General features: G+C 36.2%; 1 protein-coding gene across 2 annotated transcripts; it reads right to left on the reverse strand.

Moving 5' to 3' along the window:
• Positions 1–565: 565 nt before the first annotated feature.
• C1D (C1D nuclear receptor corepressor) lies at positions 566–20,733 on the reverse strand. Of its 2 annotated transcripts, none has more exons than XM_030310724.1 (5): positions 20,671–20,733; positions 6,240–6,386; positions 5,451–5,517; positions 5,089–5,144; positions 566–2,189 (listed from the first exon to the last, which is right to left on the reverse strand). In XM_030310724.1, the coding sequence occupies exons 2-5, from the start codon at positions 6,375–6,377 to the stop codon at positions 2,025–2,027; spliced, it is 426 nt and encodes a 141-aa protein (XP_030166584.1). In that variant the 5' UTR covers positions 6,378–6,386; positions 20,671–20,733; the 3' UTR covers positions 566–2,024. The 2 variants fall into 2 exon arrangements, with proteins under 2 accessions (XP_030166584.1, XP_030166585.1); XM_030310725.2 differs by lacking the exon at positions 20,671–20,733 and adding an exon at positions 10,118–10,276.
• Between the last annotated feature and the right edge of the window lie 927 nt (positions 20,734–21,660).

The following is a 21,660-nucleotide window of genomic DNA, read 5'->3' on the forward strand; positions in this document are numbered from 1 at the left end:
TATGTTAACAATAACTGTACCATAGTCAAATAGATCAACCCATCACCCTTTATGGTTCTGACTAAGGTTAATGAGCACAATTTGTCATAAATTTTCTAGTAACTCTGAAAAAGTGAACAAAAAGACTACTTCTTTCATAACACTTTATAAAAGTAGAATAAAGGCTTGAGTTGTCTTCCGTGGAACCTAGCATCGTATTTAGCAATGTAAATAAATGTCATTAAATATTTGTGAAATGAATAAACAACAAATGAAAATAAAACCCACTGCACTACTACCATTCAGCTCCTTATTATGTGCCAGGTAATAAGTATTTCAAATTCTACATACTAAAATGGAATATGCTCAAACTGTTTATTTCTACTAAATAAAACACTGAAAGAATTATTCACTAAGAAACTCCAACTTAACAGAATTTAAAAGTTGGATTTTCACAAACCAATAACTTGGTTAATGATTTTCTGTAACTGTATGACATTTTTCATTTAACTTTTTTCTTTATGAAATTAGAAAATATACAAAAATTCAAGTTATAAGTTCCTTTGTAATAAACAACACATATATATTACACGTGATCATAAGAACATTTATTTCTGTCATGAAGAAGTTACTTTTCAAAAAAGCTCAAAATTTGAGAGGATGAAGGTGAAAGAAGGAATGAAATAACTATAAATGTTCTTCCACTTCAAAAACTGTCTGACAACTGAGCCAAAAGACTCTGCATCTATCAGTGACTTCCTCTTCATGTGTCATAGAAAGAGTTCAACATGCTTTACAAAATCCATTACATTTTAAGACCGTTTCCAATATCTTATACCATAAATCAAGAAATCCATTTATTCAAGGTTACTTATGGAGAATTAATCACACAGAAAATTTTAACAACTTCTTTTTCAAAAATTAAAGTACTTTACTGTACTTAGCATTCCTATACATAATGATGTGGACTCAAAGACTGAAAGCATTAAGAGCATATAATTAAAGTTCAAGGACTTAGACATTAAAAAAAATTTAATACATATAATTCTCTGTGACAAATATTCCAGAAAAATAAATCAGGATATAAACACAATATAATCTCTTCTGGATTTCTCTTCCCCTTAAGTGGCATTATATAACATAGGAAGTTGTTTCAAAATACTTGTATGTACTTGATATCACCTCAAAAACATGTAATCCAAAAATCTGAAAAAGTGAGATCAAGAGAACTATGGCCATAATGCAGAAGGAACAAAAACTCATGAATTTATTCCTAATGATTTCTAAAACCTATCTTCCTAATTTCAAGGGCAAATTTATACAGAAGAGAAAAATAAACAGTCAGCTATACAAACTTTACAGCCTTTATTGATAGGATATAGCTATTATGCCAAAATTCAGCCATCAATATACAACCTCATTTCCCATCTGAAGTTAATGAGAATATATTTTACCTTAAATGGGACATAGAGGCAAATTGCCAAGAATAAAAATATAACCTTAAAGTCTTAATTTCACACTTCAAATATCAAAAGAAAATAGTAATTCCCAAAATCATGAAAACATGAAGTAACAACATAGAAAAAAATGGACATTTAAGTCATTTCATTCTCTTAATATTAGTGAAAACAGATGTATTTATAACTTCAGCCTTCAGATAGCATACTTCATAAAGTCATTATTCATTTAAAATAGACAAATGTTTACAAAAAACATTTAACTTAAATTTCATAGTTGCTTATAAAATGGCACTTGAAAGATTGACCTGTATAGGGAAATAAGAGTCTTGTCAAGAAAGATGATAAACTATAAATATAAAATATACCACAGTGTTAAAAATCTCATAGTGGTCTATAGGAAAATCAATAAAGATAACAATCTTTCTGGGGAAAAAATATTTAGCATTACAAATTTAAAATGTAAATTTTATATATGAATTCAATAAGGAATACATTTAAACCTTGTATTGCCACATAATCATCTATTTTGTGGAAAACAATAAAAATGATGTACTTTTTCAATAGGTGTACATCAAAACTAAAAGGCTAATTTTTACTTTTTCCTTTATTGGCAACTTTGGATGCATTTTTAGGTTTTGGTTCCCAAAGGGCATTTTTCACAAATCTTGAAGCTGCACCTCTGTCCAGCTTGCCGGCCTTTTTCTTGTCTGTTATTTCCTTGACTCTGTTCATGTATACTCTGATTCTTTCCTTAAAGATTAAAAAAAAAGAAGAAAAGAAACCAATAGATTTACTAAGCTGTTCACCACCACTAAGTTTTATTATACTATACCTCAGTTAAATTCAACAGATATGTATTTATTGCCTATTGAGTGGTGATAGTAAGTGCAAGTGAATAGGATAAACATGCTCCATGCTCTCCTGGAGTTCATAGTCTGGGGGGGAATAGACACTAAAAAGTCATTTCAGAAGTGTTTTGATGTTTCAAAAGAGGGAGAACTAGACTAAGACATCACTACAGAGATAAACATTGAATTGTTTATGTGTGGTTATATATTTAACTTAGCATTAACCTAAATGCACATAATAACTCTTACGTATCTGAAGTCTATAATCTAAAATAGAGCTCTCATATACTTGCAGCATACAAATTAAACTGGAAATTTTTCTAAACAGGAAATGGATGAAGTAGTACTTAACTATTTTTTTATTTTACTTTCTAGTATCACAATTAAAATAAGCAAAATGAAAATACAAAATCTTTTGTTCAATTTCATAGTTTTTGATCAATAAGCACACAATACTTTCTGATGAAAACTATAGTTCTAATCTGACTTTACAAGGTGAAAAACAGAATAGGTTGTGCCATATCACTTCGAATCTTCTGAGACCATTAATCAGAATAAAGGGCTATTCTATACTTTGACTGGAAAATTTAATAATTTTTTTTTTCAACGTTTATTTATTTTTGGGACAGAGAGAGGCAGAGCATGAGCAGGGGAGGGGCAGAGAGAGAGGGAGACACAGAATCGGAAACAGGCTCCAGGCTCTGAGCCATCAGCCCAGAGCCTGACGCGGGGCTCGAACTCACGGACCGCGAGATCGTGACCTGGCTGAAGTCGGACGCTTAACCGACTACGCCACCCAGGCGCCCCTGACTGGAAAATTTAAATAAAGGGGATGAGAGCCATAAAATAGCATAGTAAATGAGTGATCACTGATGAAAAGCAAGTTTCATTAAAATAATCAAAATAGTTACAGAAATTTACACAGAAAAATGCAGACCCCTAGAATTTTTTAATTGTGAAAGGCTGACCACTCTGCTCAAAATCCTCTTATGGTTTTCTATTTCTCTCAGAGTAAAAGCCCAAGTCTTCCCAACACAGACCCACTCCAGCCTTGCCTGGAGTTATCTTCCTCAAATATCTACATAACCACTCCCTCTCTCCCTTCCAGTTGGTTCAAACGTTAATCTCGTTAACAGGCACTGCCTTTACCATTTAAAATGGAATCCTACTCAAGCACTCCAATCCCCCTTACCCTACGCTATTTTTTTTTTCCCCATAAGCTATGACTTTCTAACATACTACATACCACATACATTTATTATTTGCTTATTATGTTAAATGCTTGTCTCCCTCCACTAGATAGACTGGCATCTGCTGCAAGGGCAGTGGTATTTATCAGCTTTATTTACAGAGGAATCATCTTACTTGGATATAATGCCTGGCTTCCAGTAAGCACTCAATTATTTGTTGAATAAATAAACTGACTATTTGCAATGCCCTTCCCCATTCATGATATACATGACAAATAGATTTCCTCTCACACGCTGACTCTGTGATCAATTAGTGATGTCTGTCACAAGGTCAGAAAAGGGGGATAGGTTTATGTATGCTTTTTTATGTGCCAACTCTCGTCCAGAATATGAATGTACTCCTCCATAAAGTGGGTTCTGATGGAGAAAAAAGATAATAATTTTATCCTTTTCCAATGAAAGAATCAAGTATTAAAATACTACAAATAACTTTGTGTTAAGGAAAAATGAGGAACTTCACAAATGTAAAGTGCATATCAGAAAATTGAAAACAGATGATACATACAGTGCACCCTCCTTAAGATTTTAAAGCCAGTACCACTGGTCAAATCAAGATCTGTGCCTCATATAGTTTTACATTTTTGCTGTAAGTATTTTTCACAATTTCTACATTAAAAATAAATGTTTTTCCCCCCAAGAACTTTAAAAGAAGAACGTGTCTTACTCCCTATTTTATAAAATTAAGACAAGAGCTCTGGTTTACTCATTTTTTTTTTGTAAATGACCAAGTACTCTAGCAAGTTGTAAATAACATACATATCAACACCTTAAGACTTAAAAATAATAATACAGTGTCAAGTGTATTTCACATATTTATCTTGTATTTTATAAACACAAAGAATAAATGTATTAATATTCTTATTCATAAAGCCAAGTCAAGAAGGTAACCATAAGTTTGATTTCTAATTTTTTCTTTCATATTGAATGATTTAATTTTTGAAGTCAGCAAAAACTTCAAGATACTAGACCTTATATACTGTACTTATACATCTAAATGGAATACAAAGACAAACCTAGAAGATTTATTACAGGTTGTAAATATGTCACTAATGCAGAATTACTGGACAGTACACATACAACTGGTGCCAAAAAAGCTTTTAGCTTTGTTGCTGAACTGGATTCTTTACTGCTGAGAAAATGAATTAATGGAAGAATTGAAAAGGTGGGGGAGAAACTTTCCCGTCTTTGCTAGTAAATCAACTAGAATATACTTTTAAGAATTGTGTAAGAGTTTAGAAAAAAGGGGGGGGGGCAGTTGTAGAGATGAACAGGACTTCAAGAATTTATAGAATAAATAATATGGAAGTTATAAATAATTACTTGAATCGTAACGTTCTCCCATCCAGAGATTTATATAATATATGGAACACAAATTCTCTGACAAAGGCAAAGAAAAGAAAAACTAAAGACATGATGAAATCTGGCTCACTTTCATAATTAGGACTCTAAATAATTTTGTTCTCCACAACTAGTGTGATAAAGTACTATGACTCTGACTTCAGGAATACCACAACAAACAGTCAAATAAAAAGAAATCCACTGCAATCTTACCAATTCCTGCTTTACTGGATGTTCCTTAGGATTAACTCCCTGAGTTGCCAAATAAACTACAAGACAAAGATTTCATGGAACAAAATGGCATATATATTAATTGCGAGCATTAAAGAAACTCTAGTTACTCACAAAAAAGAAATATCACAAAAAAATGATAAATTAAATCTTATTTAACCTCTATGTAATATTAAATTTTATGCGGCTCATGGACATCTGATATTCTGATTTAAAAGAAATAAATATCTGACTATAAAAATTGCCATGAAGTACAACAATATATAAATTGCTAGCATTTAAAAAAGAAATCACCTTTAACATAATAATTTGCTTCATAATTAACTCCAAATTAATATACATACCCCAAAACATTGAATTTAACGTGTAAGCAGAAACTAAATCCACTTTTGCTTGTTCAAGGGGGTCCAACTATTTAATAAAAAAAGAGAGAGAGAAAAGAAGTACATACAATGAACACATTACATATTTTAAACTTTCACCAAATACAATGTATCAAAGAGATGTTTCTTTCACTTCCTATAATCCAATAACCAAATGATCTTGAAATAATTTGCAAAAAAAAAAAATTGTTAACCAGAGATTTTTGCCCACAAATTTTCACTTCGAGGTATCATCTTTAGTTAGACAAAGAATATGTATAATCCAAGAAAAATTCTTTTCAATTATTTTAATTTCAGGAGTTATATCTGGGCTTTGTATGTCAAAAGTAATTTATCAATGTAAACACTGTACATGATGCATTTATGTATAAGAGGCAGGCTAAAATGCTTAGGCAATACCAAAGACAGAAGAAACATAATGAGATTTGTTTTAGACTGTCAAAGTCAATTTACTCTTTTTGTCCTATAGGGTTTCCAGAAACTCTGATAACATCATTGTAATACTTAAAAGGTCAAAGACAGAGTCTGTCAAAAAGAACGTTTTGAGTGCTCCTTTTTTTCTCAAAACCACGTCAAAATAAAAATATAGTTAGGAAGTATTTCCTAAAGTTGAAGTTCTGGTTTGTTTTTTCCCCTTAAAAATACCCAAACACTTGAAATAAAGGGGAAAAGGAGCACATCGCTAATCTATGTCTTCTGTATGTTTTCATAACACAGCACTGTGTTTTCTAAATTACATTTTTAAAATACCTTCTGCAACAACTCATTTCTAGAAACAGACATCATGGTCTTCAGCATCTCATCCACAGCACCAATGGAATTTTCAAATGTTGATAAATACTCATGAATTTCTACTGGGTAGTCTTCATTAATTTCTTCACCTGCCATTATGACCAACTGTAAAAAAATTAAATTCTTAGAATTCATGGGAGACAGACTGCTCTTTAGTTTACAAAAACAAAATCAATACGTCGTATCACGTGTTTAAAAAGTGCTACAAGAGGTAAAACCTGAAGATAAGTAAACAAATCTTAGAATATAATTCTAGAGCAACTACCTTCAAACTTCCCCTCCTCAAATTGTTTGAGGTGGGCAAGGGGAGAAGAGAACCCACCCAAGTCCACTAATGCTGTACATATTAGAGCCTCAATGTTTGTCAAGAATAAAAGACATGACCACCAAACATGGATTATCATTAATCAAAGTCCTACATTTAAAAAACTTTCTGTTGAAGTTAAAAACCAAGCAAAGCAATGAAAGTATGATGAGTATATCCTATCTCTATGGTTGCTGAAAAATCACAAGTAAAGCAAAAACATATATTTTAGCCCTTTTAAATTAAAAAAAAATTTTTTTTAATGTTTATTTTTGAGAGAGAGAGACAGACAGAGAGAGAGAGAGTGAACAGCCCAGAGGCAGAGAGAGAGGCAAACACAGAATTCAAAGCAGGCTCCAGGCCCTGAGCCATCAGCACAGAGCCTGACACGGGGGGCTCAAACCCACGAACCACGAGATCATAACCTGAGCTGAAGTCCTACACTCTCCGGACGCTCAACCGACGGAGCCACTCAGGCGCACCATAAATTTAGATGTTGATCTAGCAGCATGGTATGTTAAACTAAAAAATTAGAAAACCTTGGTCTGAATTATCTTATGACTATCACTAAAATCATTTTGAAGCCTATACATATATTCTTTAAGCCTCTTTAAAATATTAATAACAAATTCAAAGAGTCCATTAATCACAGCAGAAAAGAGGAAACTTCAGAGGAATAAACTATATGGTTTTCATTTAGGCCAGAGTATACCTTGATAGCCCATTCTTTTAAAATTCACATTTATATCTTAATATATAATATCTATGTGAGAAAAAACAAAATCCACATCAAGGCATTTAATATGGTATCTAAGACCAAATTTCAGAAGCAATCCCAAGCCATACGTATCATCTTTAGGTTTAAAAAAAGTTTATTAGCTGAAAATACCTCTTTCATATTACAAAGCTAAGTAGAACCACCAAGAATGTGTGAAAGAGCAAAGCATAGCAGAATTGAAGTAAAGAGACTTGGGCTTTCTGTCTTGCTTGATTACTGACTTTGTCACCTTAGATAAATCACTGAAAAGTCTCTGGGCCTCAACTACTTCATCCATAAAATAAGACAGTTGGTCTAATGATCTGTAAAGTCCCTTATAGTTCTAAATGTTATGATGCCTATGTCACAACTTTAAAAAGTACTATTGGAATATTTAGTGACAATATATCAACATTTCTATTCAACAAGTATATTCTGCTGAGACATCTGGTTTCACTTAAAAAAAAGAAGGTGAAATCCATCTGAAGATCACTACTTGTGCTGTAAAATTACACTCTAACTACTGTGCAACCAGCAATTAAACAAAGAACTCTGATAAAAGAAAACCCCACAGGAAGGAATTGTGACTTCCTATTTCAAAAAGCTAACTGAAAATTTACATTTGCCTCTGATCCCTCCCCAAAACTCTCCAAAATGCCAGAAGAAATATAAAAATAAGTCCATAGTAATATTGGAAACCAAGAAGGGCATGTATCCATGAGCAGACTTCAACAGTACAAATTCTTGTAAGCTAAAGAGCAAATGGGACCAGAGTGATAGGAAAGCAATCCAAGAAGCCAGAAATCCCCTACAGAGAGAGAGAGAGAGAGAGAGAAGGACAATGTAAGAATAACCCCAAGATGAAGGACAATAAGACAAGAGCTGGGCCATGAGGGCTGAAAACAGCTAAACCAATCTCTAGATCTGTGAAAGGCTCCAGCATCTGCTGCCCAAATACAGGTGTAAGTACAAAGGATATATTGCAAATATAAAGAAGACTTATATTTCTTCTCTTTATGTAGAATTTTAAGCCAATGAATTTGAAAATCTGGCTGAAAAGAATGTGGTGCTGAGGGAAAACAAAATCAGTTACCGAAATTAACCTAAAAGGAAGTACATAAACCAAATAGATTATTAAGAAAATGTTTAAGTCAAAGATCTACCCTTCAAAAAGGCTCCAAGCCTAGAAGATCTAGGTATTTTCTTTTAAACCTTTAAGCAACAGTTACTTCTTACAGTATTTAACTGTTTAAGAACACAAAAAAAGATGAAAAACTTAGATACCTATTTCATAACACACACAAAAATAAACTCCAGATGAATTAAAAAGGCAAACGTATAAACTTATTAAAAGATTATATAAAATATTTACATAATCCAAATGAAACACAAATGCTATGAAAGGAAATGAATGACAGACTTAACTACATAAAAACTGGAAGAAAAAAAAATCCACATGGTAAAAGTATACCGTAAGCAAAGTTAAAAGGCAAGAAAGCGCATGGGAGAAAATATTTCCCAGAATATAAAAAAGGATTAGTTCAATTTTATAAAGAATTCCTACAAATTAAAAAAGTATCACCCATTGGACTGGCAATAATTTTAAAGATTAGCAAAGTTCAATGTTGGCAAGGGTATACAATGAAGGTGGAATATAAACTGGTACAGATATTTTAAACATACATACCCTTTGACTCAGGAAATCCTCTTAAGAATCTAGCTTAGAGAAATTTCTGTATACATACATACAAATTTATTAAAATGCACTCCTTGAACTCTTCTCTCAATCTCTCCCACTTTCTCTTGCATCAATTTTTCCCTCCGCTCCATCATTATCCATAAGCTTACAACATTTTATTTCTCCATCTTTGACAACAAAAGAAATATCTTGATTTCATATCCCCCTCCAGCAAAAGCCTCATTTTCCAATCCTTGAAAGAAGTGCTTATAACAGTTCCAATTGCTTTTAGAACAAACCCTCAAAACAGGTGCTTACACTAACAGTCCCAATGCCTCTCCTTCCATTCTTTCTTGATTCGGCCACAATCGGGCCCCCTCCTTCTCATTCAAATTGCTCTCGTCAAGGTCATCCACACAGCCACATTGTTAAATTCAACGGTCAATTCCCAGTTCTCATCACTTGACACTGTTCACTCTCTTCATTTCCTTGGCATCACATTTTCTTGATTTCCCTCCTACCTCATGGCTGCTTTCTTGGTCTCCTTTGCAGCATCCTTCTCATATCCTCAGCCTCTTATCCTTGAAATGCCCACAGGCGTCCTTGATTCTCTTTTCCTCTCTAATTTACTCACTAGGTGAGCTCAGGGCTTTAAATTGCATTAATATACTGATGACTCCCAGGTCTTTATCTCCAACCCTGACCTCCCCACTGAACTCCAAATCATATTTCCAACTGCTTACTCAATACCTCTGGTTGATGTTAATAGATTCTCAAATGTAATGTGCCCAAAGCCAAATCTTGCCTACTGTAGTGTTTCCAACTCCACCTTCCCAATTGTTCAGACCTAAAATTACAGAGTGGTCCTTGACTCTTCTCTTTCACCCTAGCTTTAAGACATATTTAGAATCCAACCACATCCTACCATTTCTATTGAGACCACCCTGATCCAAGTAAATTCAAGCCATCACTGTATCTTGCCCAGATTGTTGCAGTAGCCTCCTAAATGACCTCCTTGTTTCCATTCTGATAGTTTAGGAAATTTCCATTCAAAGGTTCACCACACCTCATTCAATAAAAAACAAAATCTGGGGCACCTGGGTGGCAGTCAGTTGAGGGTCCAACTCGATTTCAGCTCAGGTCATGATCCCAGGGTCATGAGATTGAGCCCCACGTCGGACTCTGCACTGAGCGTGGAACCTGCTTAAAATTCTCTCTCCCTCTGCCCCTCTCCCCTGCTCATGTGCGGGCTCTCTCTAAAATAAAAAAGAAACAAAATTTTAAGTAAAAATTTTAAAAAATAATAAAAGACAAACTCCTTACTTACAGTGGCCTAAAAAGCCCTCTCTGCTACCTCCTCTGTGACCTCATCTCCTCATTCCACTCAGGCCATAACAGCCTCATTGCTCTTTCACGTCAGGTATGCCCCTACCTCAGGGCCTTTGTGCTTCTTCTTCCCTCCCTAGAATGCCTCTCCCCCACCAGGAGCTTCAGAGCACAATACTTCACCTTCATCAGATCTCTACTCAAAGGTCACCTGCAGGTAATCCTTTCCTGACTACCTATGTTAACAGGCACACACCCCACTCCCAGCACTCCCGATCTCCTCTGCCTCAGAGTCCTCAGTAGCATCTGACTTATTTATTCATTTACTGCCTGGCCACCTCCAAAAGAAGGGAACTACATGAGGGCAGAAATTTTTGTGTTTTTTTTCACTAGCACTGCCCGACAGTCAATAAACATTTGTTGAATGAAAAATCTCTAACAAAATACTGGAAATAATAATCTAAATATTCATCAATAAGGAAACAGTTAAATGAATTACAGCACATCCATCCAAGAGAATATTAAAAACAAAGAAGTAAATCTTTATGTAGTAACACAAATGAGAAATGGTGAAAAAATTCATAGAACATTGTATACAAAACAATATGTATCTAACATATGCCATTTGTTTCTAAAAACCGGTATATATAAAGATATGTAGAAAAAGGTCTGGAAGTGGGAATGCAAGCTGGTGCAGCCACTCTGGAAAACAGTATGGAGGTTCCTCAAAAAATGAAAAATAGAACTACTCTACGACCCAGCAATTGCACTACTAGGCATTTATCTTGCTGTTTCGAAGGGACACATGCACCCCCATGTTTATAGCAGCACTATCAACAATAGCAAAAGTATGGAAAGAGCCCAAATGTCCATCGACGGATGAATGGATAAAGAAGTTGCGGTGTATATATATAATGGAGCATTACTCAGCAATCAAAAAGAGTGAAATCTTGCCATTTGCAACTACGTGGATGAAACTGGAGGGTATTATGCTAAGCGAAATTAGTCAGAGAAAGACAAAAATCATAGGACTTCACTTATATGTGGACTTTAAGAGACAAAACAGATGAACATAAGGGAAGGGAAACAAAAATAATATAAAAACAGGGAGGGGGACAAAACAGAAGAGACTCATAAATATGGAGAACAAACTGAGGGTTACAGGAGGGGTTGTGGGAAGGGGGGATGGGCTAAATGGGTAAGGGGCACTAAGGAATCTACTCCTGAAATCATTGTTGCACTATATGCTAACTAATTTGGATGTAAATTTAAAAAAGGAAAAAATAAAATTTAAAAAAAAAGAAAAAAAAGAAAAAGGTCTGGAAGGAGATATACAAAAAAGAGACATTCTCTCTGAAAAGGGTCAGAGATTAGGGAACAGGATCAAAGCTGACTCATTTTTCTAACTCTTCATTCTTCATTGTTTAAATTTTGTTATTTCAAAAAGCATGTATTAAAATCGTAATAAAAATAATCATTAAATTTAAATAAAGGCATATTTTAACAAAGTGTTTTGGCTCTTAACAAATACTGCAAGTATAAAAAACACAAAAAGGCCTTTATTTAAATGTGAATGTTTTCATCCAATTTTTCTATTAGTGAATAATTTCCCTCCCTAGAATCATGATGGGGATTTTTCCTGCAATTATTCCTGGTCCCTAAGCCCCAATAAACAAGTAGTTATTTATTGTTAAAATGGGTGAGGGTGAACACTGAAAGCAAGGCAGTAAGAATAATTACCCTCATTAAATATGAACTGAACCACTTGCCTTTTTCCTAACTAAAAAATAAAGGCAACGCCGACTACAAAATAATGGTTCTTCTATGATCAGAAATTCCCTCCAATTCATGATTTCTTCTAACATTTTACACAGACAGTTCCTGAATATTTGTTCTTTCCACAGGAAAAGTTACAAGGAGAGAACTGCAGAAACTTCCCTCTGTTCCCTTTGTTACTCAGATCCCAGGATGACGCCATGCATGTATGGTATTAGCAGCAATAGCAAACATTTGAAAATCACTGCCTATGAGCCAGACACTTCTAAGTATACTCACTTACTTCAGATTCAATAACTTGCCCAAAGTTGTACATGGTAAAATGCCCAAAGAAGAGAAAGAAGAAAACAACTCACCCTCCTCTGCTCCTTACTCCTTCCCAAGTTCTAAAGGTATTTCTCACCCTTCCACCTCACCTCCTCCTTCTAAAGTACCAACGGCAAAGGTGGAAGTGGAAGAGGACATGAGAAAATTTGCCTCTTTCCATCTCTAAGGTCTGGTTGGGACTAAAGCACAGAGAGAGGGGGGAACCCTCCCCTAGTAACTCCTATAGGATGTTACTGTCACTTCTTCCTCTCAGTGGTAAGGGAAACCACAGTACAGGCAAGAGAAAAGAGGGGTGCACAGCATCACACATAGAACAGAAGCCATCCCCCTATCTGCTACCCTTGATTCTCTTACTTCCGGGAGGTCAGTCCAGCCAGGAACATAGGAATCACCCCTTACCCCTTCCTCAGGCCCCAGATCCCATCAGTTTGGCCTCCTTAATGTCCTTACACCACAAGCTTTCCTCCACTTTCACTGGCTAGATCATTTCAAGAGCCTTTGAGTAATCTCCCTACTGTCAATATTTTCCACTCTCAATTTTGAGATGTTACAAAATATGATTTTTCTATGGATACTCTGATCATTGTACACCCCTGCTTAAAATCCTGCAAAAGTTCCCGATCCCCTCAGTATGGATGCCAGGCCTATTATTACATGGCCCTTGTTTGTCTAACCTCATCTTTCATCACCCTCCTCTTCCAATCCTATAGCTGCAGCCACAATGGCAGTTTTCCAGATGTGCCATGCTCATTCACTCTAACCTTTCACCTGTATGGTTCTCTGTACATTAACCGTTCTTGGCACTTAACTTTGTTCAAACCTTGCTTATTTTTGGAGGTAAGATCAGGTTTTACTTCAGCCAGTGAAGATTTCTCTGAGTGCCACCCTCCCATTCTCTCTGGAGAAACACAACTACAAGCTGTCATGTCACCTAAAACACTATTTGGTGATGTCTGTTGATGTACTTGACTTCCCTTTGACTACAAGCTCCTTGAAGGGGCTGTGTCATACTGCTGTTGTATCACCAGTGGCTGACACACAGAATGACTATGTCATGATCTGCCCAGTACAATCCCAGTTTATACCTGTTGTTTCAGTCTGCCATCTGCCCAGCTCTCCATTTCTCTTCCACAAGTGCCAGTTTGAACAATAAGTCATATGGTCACCCTAAAAAAAGTAGGTTCTCTGACCCTTACCACCACTCCCCACCCCATTTTCTTAGAGAACAGGAATCAGGGGAGTTGCTCCTGGTACCAGCCAGAGCTCACCCAGAGCAGTAGAACCAACAGGAGATATATATAAAGAGATTTATTGCAAGTAACAGGTTTGTGCAACTGTGGGAGCTGGCTAACTAACTCCAAACTCTGCAGGGCAGGCCTTCAAGGAAGGGCATACTGGAACTCCTGGCTACAAGAGGAAGCTGCTGTCCACAGGTGGAACTTCTGTTTTGTCAGGGAATCCTTAGCTCTGCTCCTAAAGCCTTTTAACTTATTGAATCAAACCCACTCAGCTTATTTAGAATATTCTAACTTAAAGTCAACTGATTTATGGATTTTAATCACATCTACAAATACCTTTACAGCAACATCTAGGTTGGTATTGGACTGAATATCTGGGGGGCTGCAGTCTCACTAAGCTGTCACATCAAAAAGACCATCACACTCCTTCCAGACTCCAGAACTATAGCAGAAAAGGTACATTCTTAGCATTACAAGCTGTTGTTCTGACAGAATTTCCCCACAAGTCTTGTTATTCCTGACTGTAGATTCCCAAGTAATAAAACTAGACTTCAAATTCCAGCTAACAAATGTGAAGGAATGACAAATTACAAAAAAATATATCACCATTTTGCAACCCCTATTGAAATTATAGATACAGGCAACAATCACTGACAGATAAAGGGGTGAAGGGCAAGTTTACAATGGAGAGGTGAGACTGTCACTAATTTCTTTTTTAACGTTTATTTATTTTTGAGACAGAGAGAAACAGAGTGCAAGCAGGGGAGAGGCAGAGAGAGAAGAGAGGGAGACATAGAATCTGAAGCAGGCTCCAGGCTCTGATCTGTCAGTACAGAGCCCAACGCAGGGCTCAAACTCACAAACCGTGAGATCATGACCTGACCCGAAGTTGGACGCTTAACCAACTGAGCCACCCACAGGCCCCGAGACTGTCACTACTTAAACCCAGGGATCAATCTTCACATCACTGAAAGTAGGACACAAACAAATTATGAATCTCCTGATGTTAAGCAATGTGATGTACACAGCACCATCTCTGTAGCATGACCAACATCCCCAAACAAAGTTGAATCTGAACCTAATTGAGCCCTTAAAGCTAACTTCCATTTTACAGGAAATACAGAGGATAGAGAAACAAGATAACAACATCACAAGAAAGCAAACAGACAAATCTAGAATAAGAAATACTCTACTGGACAATTGACCTGGTTTCTGTAACAAATAAATGGGATGAAGAAAAACTAAGAAAAGGGAGAGGAGGTAGAGGAAGAAGAGATTAAAGAGATCTGGGAGAGCTAACAACCAAATGGAATATGTAGACCTTGTTTGGATCTTGATTCAAATCATGTGTAAAAAGATTATTTTTGAGACAAAGAAATCTGAACATGGATCAGGTGTTAGATGACACTAACAGATCATTGATAATTTTGCTATGAAATTAGAAATCAGCTATGAGGTGAATTCAGCCTGGGTGGCTCAGTCGGTTAAGCCTCCGACTCTTGATTTCAGCTCAGGTCATGATCTCACAGTTTGTGGGATCGAGCCCCGCACTGGGCTCTTCACTCGCGGCACAGAGCCTGCTTGGGATTCTCTCCCTCTCTCTCTCTTTCTTCCTCTCTCTCAAAATAAACAAATACACAAAAAAAGAACTCAGCTATGCAAATGGCATTATAGTTATATTAGACAATATCCTTATTTAAGGGTGCATACTTAAGTACATAGGGGTAAAATTACAAGACATCTTGAATTTGCATTTTAAAAAAAGCTAGCCTTCATGAGTTAATTATACTTTGAGAGTCAAGATAAGAACCTATGTACATTATTTCTATAGTGAAATTAGATAGCTAACTCACAAATTAACATTTAGAATATAACTCAGTTCATAAATTTAAAAACACCTAAATAGAAAGTACGGTCTAGAATACTTAAGCAGCTCTACTATATCTCATTTCAATTCCAAATGTAATTGGGGGTAATGAGAAGCTAGGTCACTGGGTGTGCTCACCAGATCTGTGATAGTTGTTGAACAAAGCTTATAAAAACAAAACAGACCCTGTTGCCTCAAATGAGGTGTTTATTACTGACATTTCCAACAAAGGCTGACATTCCAGAGTGTCTAATTATTTCAATAATGTCACAAATTTCCTTCTAAAAAAAATCCTGATGCTGTATACTTTACCTGCCTCTCCTAAAAATGAATGCATGCAAAAATGAATAAATAAACAAACCATCAAATTAAGTCTAAAGTCATATATAAAACTAGGGAAAATATTTGCAACCAAGACAGATAAAAAGGAACCTCTACAAATCAACTTAACAACAATAAGAATACTTGTAATCCAAATGAAAAATGAACAAAGAAAATCAGCAGTTCACATATAAAGGAATCCAGATGACCAATAAACATAAAGAAAGCTACTTAATCTTATAATTAAAGAAACATAAATCGCTAAAACAAAATGCCACTTTTCATCTGTCAAACAAGCAAAAATTAAGAAGATTGATAGTATCTAATATGGGCAAAGGTGAGGAGAAACAGCCTCTCATTCACTATTAACTGGAGTGTAAATTGAGCATGGGGGGGTGGCAGGAATTTGGCAATGTGCTTCAAAATTGTGTATGTACAAATTCTTTGACCCAGCAGTTTTACTTCCCAAAGAGTACATTTTCCCAAAGATAATGTTCAAGGACATCTACTGCAACACTCTAAAATACTGAAACTTTAAAGCAGGGAACAATCTACATGCCCATTAACAAGAACTGGTTAAATAAATTATGATCTATTCATTCAATAAAATACTCTGATGCCATGAAAAGGTATAAAGTAGAGCTCGGATTCCTAAGATATATTAAGTCAACAAAAACTGAACAGCACATATAATACACTCATTTGTTTTTAAGAAAAAAGATACATGAGTATGGAGGCATACTTGTATATCCATGTAAATTTCTTAAAAAAGAAGCTGTTAACTGTGGCTACTCCTGGGAAACCAAAAAGCAGGAAGGTAGGGAGCACATTTTATGTTATACTCTCAGAATTATTATTTTCAAACAATAATATACATAACATATTATAATAATTATCTGTATTTACATATAAGTTTTTCAATTCTTTGAAATTTACTTCATCCAGAAATATACCAGATAAAAATGTCATTTCCCCAACTTAGCAGCTAAAATCAAACCTACATTCTTTAGCTCTATTATATTCAAAGAACCATATGAATAGATTCCCTTCTGTACACATAAATTTTCTAGCCACCATGAGGCCATTTTCTCCCTCTTCTCACATTACAAAAACCTTTCTGGATGTGTGCTATCCCTAGAACTCCTAGAATTGCGAGGACTCCCAGCCACCATGATTTTTTTCCTGCTTAACTCCGCTCCCTCACCCCTCATATCCACTAGATACAGTCTCACAGCATCCTTCTTTCTCCTTATCATTGTTGTAATTTCATATTTCTGCAATTATTTGATTAATGTCCATCATCCACACTAGACTGTAAGCTTCATACAGGGCAAGTGTTTACTCAGAATCAATCCTTAGTGCCTGGCATGTAGTAAATGTTCATTGAATATTACTCATTTACATGGCATCGTAGATTCCGTGCTAAGATAAGGATAAATAAAGGAATTGTCAGTCAACTGAGAGAAGACCTGGTTGGGGTTTTGTGAATTTCTTTAGCAGCGTTCAGTAGGCCTAGAGCAAGAACAATTACCAAGAATGCAGGAATTGGCTAATGGACACAAAGGAAAGGACTTGCAAAAGTATCTTTAAAACAGCAGCCTGGGAGATATGGCCTTGAAGGGAAAGAAGTAAAGCCTTTCCCTCTGCTCTGAATACCTGTCCTTATACTCCATCCCCTGTATTCTGAGCCCAGTGAAACATTAATTCTTTAAACCAACATCAAATGCCCTCTCCTCTATAAAGGAGTAATTTCGTCTCCTTCTTTTCTCCTTCTTCTTTACTCTCATGGTTCTCCAGACTTAGTTATCATATATCCATCAATCATACACATTTTCATGTATCTTGATAAATTCAAAGATCAAGATTCAAATGACCCATCCATTCATTACATTTGACAAAAATGAACACACTACTCGGCCCTGAATCCCACAACACTAGATTCTCAAAACTGTCCCTGCTCCTCAGTAGCTATTCATTTTGTCTCCTTTGCTAGTTCTTCATCTCCCCAAACCTAAAAAGGCTAAAATGCCTAAGGACTCAGGTCTTGTACTACGTTCTTTTCTGTTTATATTCACTCCTTTGGTGATTATCTCCAGTCTCCCAATTTTAAATACCATCTGTTCGCTGACAACTCCCAAATGTTCTTTTCTAGCAATGATCTACTCCCACTGAACTCCAGACTTGGTAGACTCAACATCTCAACTTGGATGACTAATAGACATCTCAAACATAGTATGTCATAACTGAACTCCTAATCTTCCCCCACAAGCCTGCTCCTCCCATAGTTTTTCACTTCTTAGTTAATGGCTATTCCACCCTTCTAGTTGTTCAAGTCCCATACCCTGACAATTATCTTACTCTTACAACCCACATTTAATCCATAAACAAATCTGTTCGCTTTACCTACAAAATACGTTCAAAATTGAACTGCTACTCACCATATTCATTTCTTTCCACCCTATGAGATTATGAAGCTGCTATAATCTCATGTGAATTATTACAACACCTTCCTAATTAGTCTCCTGGCTTTTGCCTATGCCACTCTTCAACAATCTGTTCTTAACACAGCAGCCAGAGTGATCCTGTTAAAAACCTAAATCAGATCATGTCAGTCCTCTGCTCAAAACATTCCACTGGTTATGTATCCTCTGTGCTATTCCTTCAAGGTGGGATTCATGTTGCATGACATTTGCATCTGCATGTGACTAACAATGTCTTGACACATATTAGGTACTTCGTAACTATCTGTTAACTGTCTAAAACCAATGAAAGTAAACTGGAGACAAATTTTGGAAAATCGTAATATCAGATTAGAATTTATACTTAAAGATATTAGGAAGTCACCACATGAATCCAAAAGAAAAATGTACCATAATGTATATTCTAGGACTATTTCCATTCCTATGCTAAGCAGAGTTACATACAATTATGAACTAAGCCAGAAAAAAATCCAATTTATAATTTTTTTGGAACTAGAAGACATCTGCAGATGTCACACCAGAATTCTATTACCATAATGACCTTTTTGCACTGCATTTTCTTAGAAAATAACGGTGAAACATATATAGAACAATCCGTCAATAATATCACTCCTTTGGCAGACAACCCATGTTAGTACCACCTATAATTTTCCTTCAAACTTACAGTAAAATCCCTGGGAAAAGATTAACTTTTTTCTTTTTAAAGGTGTTAACCTCTAAAAAACAAATTTAGGGGCGCTTGAGTGGCTCAGTTGGTTAAGCGTCAGATTCTTGATTTCAGCTCAGGTGATGATCTCATGCATGGTTCCTGAGTTTGAGCCACGCATCAGGCTCTGCGCTGACAGTGCATGGAGCCTGCTTGTTACTCAGTCTCCCTCTCTCTCTCTACCCCTCCCCAGCTTGCTCTCGATCTCTCTCTCAAAATAAATAACTTAAAAAAAACTTATCCCAAAGCCCGATAACAGAAAAAGATAGAAATTACAAAAGGTTGCTCAAGATTGAGATGAATAATTACATCAGATTGTAATGAATTTACTTCGATTACTTAATGTTAATGTTTAACTCAAAATATTTTCAAATTTATAGATATGAAGCAGCAAAACTACCTTCCAAAACCACGGAATTTGCTTATTACAATATTACCATCTCTAAAAGAGTAACAGTATATAGGGCTATTGTGAAAGTTAAATGAATAATATTGGTAAAACTATTAGAACAGTGCATGGTTCAGTTATCACTAGTAGCTAGTAGTAGTAGTTATTATTTTACTAAAGTGAAAATGATCAAATACCCTAATCCAATGTGGACTATTCAAAGACAAACTTGAAGGGTCAACTGTTTGGAAACAGTAGGTGAGATAACGCATATAAAGAACCATCTAAAAACTAAAAGCAGTTATGAAAAACTGTATCACCTCTGTACTGTGATACATACAACATAGCTATTGGAGGGAGCTATAACATCCTATAGCATTTTGGAAAACCACTGTTCACACTGTCATTATTTTATCTTTCAACAAAACAATGAGTTCTGGCATTTCCACCCATCACAAACAGTTCTCTCAATTTCAATAGTTGTCGGATTTTTATTTCGGATCCAACATTTTTGGAACCAACGTCAACATACAATTACTTCTCACTTCAGTATATTATCAGACAGTCCAAAGAGGTTAATAAGCGGGACACATACATCTTCATTAAGCAAAAACTGAACTGCGGTCAACACACAGGAAGACATTAAAGATAATTTTAAGCAGAAGTTTGAATCGCACCCAACCTTCTTCCTGAGGCATAAAGGAAAACTTTCTTGAGTACCCACTCTGGATTTCACCTTTAAATCGAGATTAGCCTACCGACTCAAGTGGGCTAATACTGCAGCGGCAGGCAGTTGGTGATCATATATGTGAATGAAAAATGTGGATAACACAGTAAAGTTACTCCTCTACACTTCCCACTTTGGCCTTCCTCCCTAAACAAGATTTGACGGCAGCTGAAAATTGTTAAGTTATTTAATTTCTCCTTCGCCTTCCAATATTTGATAGGAGGAGCTGAGAAGAAAAATGTAAAGGCCAGATCAAGAGGGAGAAGTAAGGGTCCAAGGTTAGCCAAAGCCAGCAAGCAGCCGCAGGGCAAGCCCAAGTGGAGGGCCTGAAGCAATGTTGCCCCCAACGCTCGGGTGTGAGGGAACGCATTCACGAAGGCTACGCAGCTCGACCCGCTCCTCACAGTCAGCCAGGGGAAGAAAGGGGGACTCCCAGAAGAAGCGAACTTTTGCAGAAACACGAGACAAACTCAACCCCCAGCTTCGAATAATACCTCGCGGGCCTTCTACTCCGGTCTCCGGGAAAAGCAGTCGGGCAGTGGTGACGTCAATGAGGCGCCGGCTCTATCTCGGGCGCCAGCGGCGCTCTTTGATAACCTCACGCTGCTCGCCCCGCCCCGCTGGCTCCTTTTCCCTAGCCTAAACTCTCAAGAGCCTCAGCCCAAAGCCGTGCAAGGAGTTGCGGCGGGAAGCGGTTACTTTTTACTACTAGGTTTGTACTCGGCGGACACCCGCCGTAATACAAGTTGAGCGTATTGAACCAGAAAACGATGTTAGTTGCTAAAGCTTTGGTCAGGTGTTTATTTTTGTTTAAGCTGGTTCCGGGACCCTGGTTCTTACTACACTCCCTTCGCCCACCTCAAAATTAACCTTCTAGAGCGGACTCTCAAGTTATCTGTGGCGAAAGCACAGGTTCTTTATTTTTACAATTCATCGCTAAAAATGTCTTCGTAAAATACAGCAAAAAATGAATTTCTTGAAAAATGGGGAAAAGGCAAAATACGAGTCCAGATTTTTCATTATTAGTTTCAATGAACAAAACTATATTTTAATAAATACAGCCAGTATATGAGAGGAAAAACTGTTAATTGAAAATGTAGTAGTAGTCCTTACCGTGGTTTCACTTTCCTTGGTTTCAGTTACCTGAGGTTAACCTCAGTCTGGAAGCAGATGACCCTCCTTCTGAAGAATTATTGGAAGGTCAATAGTAGCCTTACACCATATTACAATGCCTGCATCATTCATGTCACTTTATCTCATCACCTGGGCATTTTGCCATCTCACACCATCACGGGAAGGGTGAGTATAAGGTATTTTGAGAGACCACATTCACATGGCTTTTATTACAGTATATTGTTATAATTGTTCTATTTTATTACTAGTGTTGTTAATCTCTTAGTGTGCCTAATTTACAAATTAAACTTTATCACAAGTATGTGTGTATAGGAAAAAATAGTATATATAGGGTTCAGTACTGTCTGCAG

Source organism: Lynx canadensis, chromosome A3, assembly GCF_007474595.2.
Source record: "Lynx canadensis isolate LIC74 chromosome A3, mLynCan4.pri.v2, whole genome shotgun sequence".
In the NCBI taxonomy this organism is placed as follows: domain Eukaryota; kingdom Metazoa; phylum Chordata; class Mammalia; order Carnivora; family Felidae; genus Lynx; species Lynx canadensis.

What these genes read in the sequence shown, in the direction of transcription:
- C1D (XM_030310724.1), bottom strand. Translation starts at nt 6,377, where the DNA reads ATGGCAGGTGAAGAAATTAATGAAGACTACCCAGTAGAAATTCATGAG. An exon ending in GTTAAATTCAATGTTTTGGG is followed by an intron (nt 5,145 to 5,450) that starts GTATGTATATTA and finishes TTTGTCTTGTAG; the next exon opens with TTTATTTGGCAACTCAGGGA. An exon ending in ATCCAGTAAAGCAGGAATTG is followed by an intron (nt 2,190 to 5,088) that starts GTAAGATTGCAG and finishes TTAATCTTTAAG; the next exon opens with GAAAGAATCAGAGTATACAT.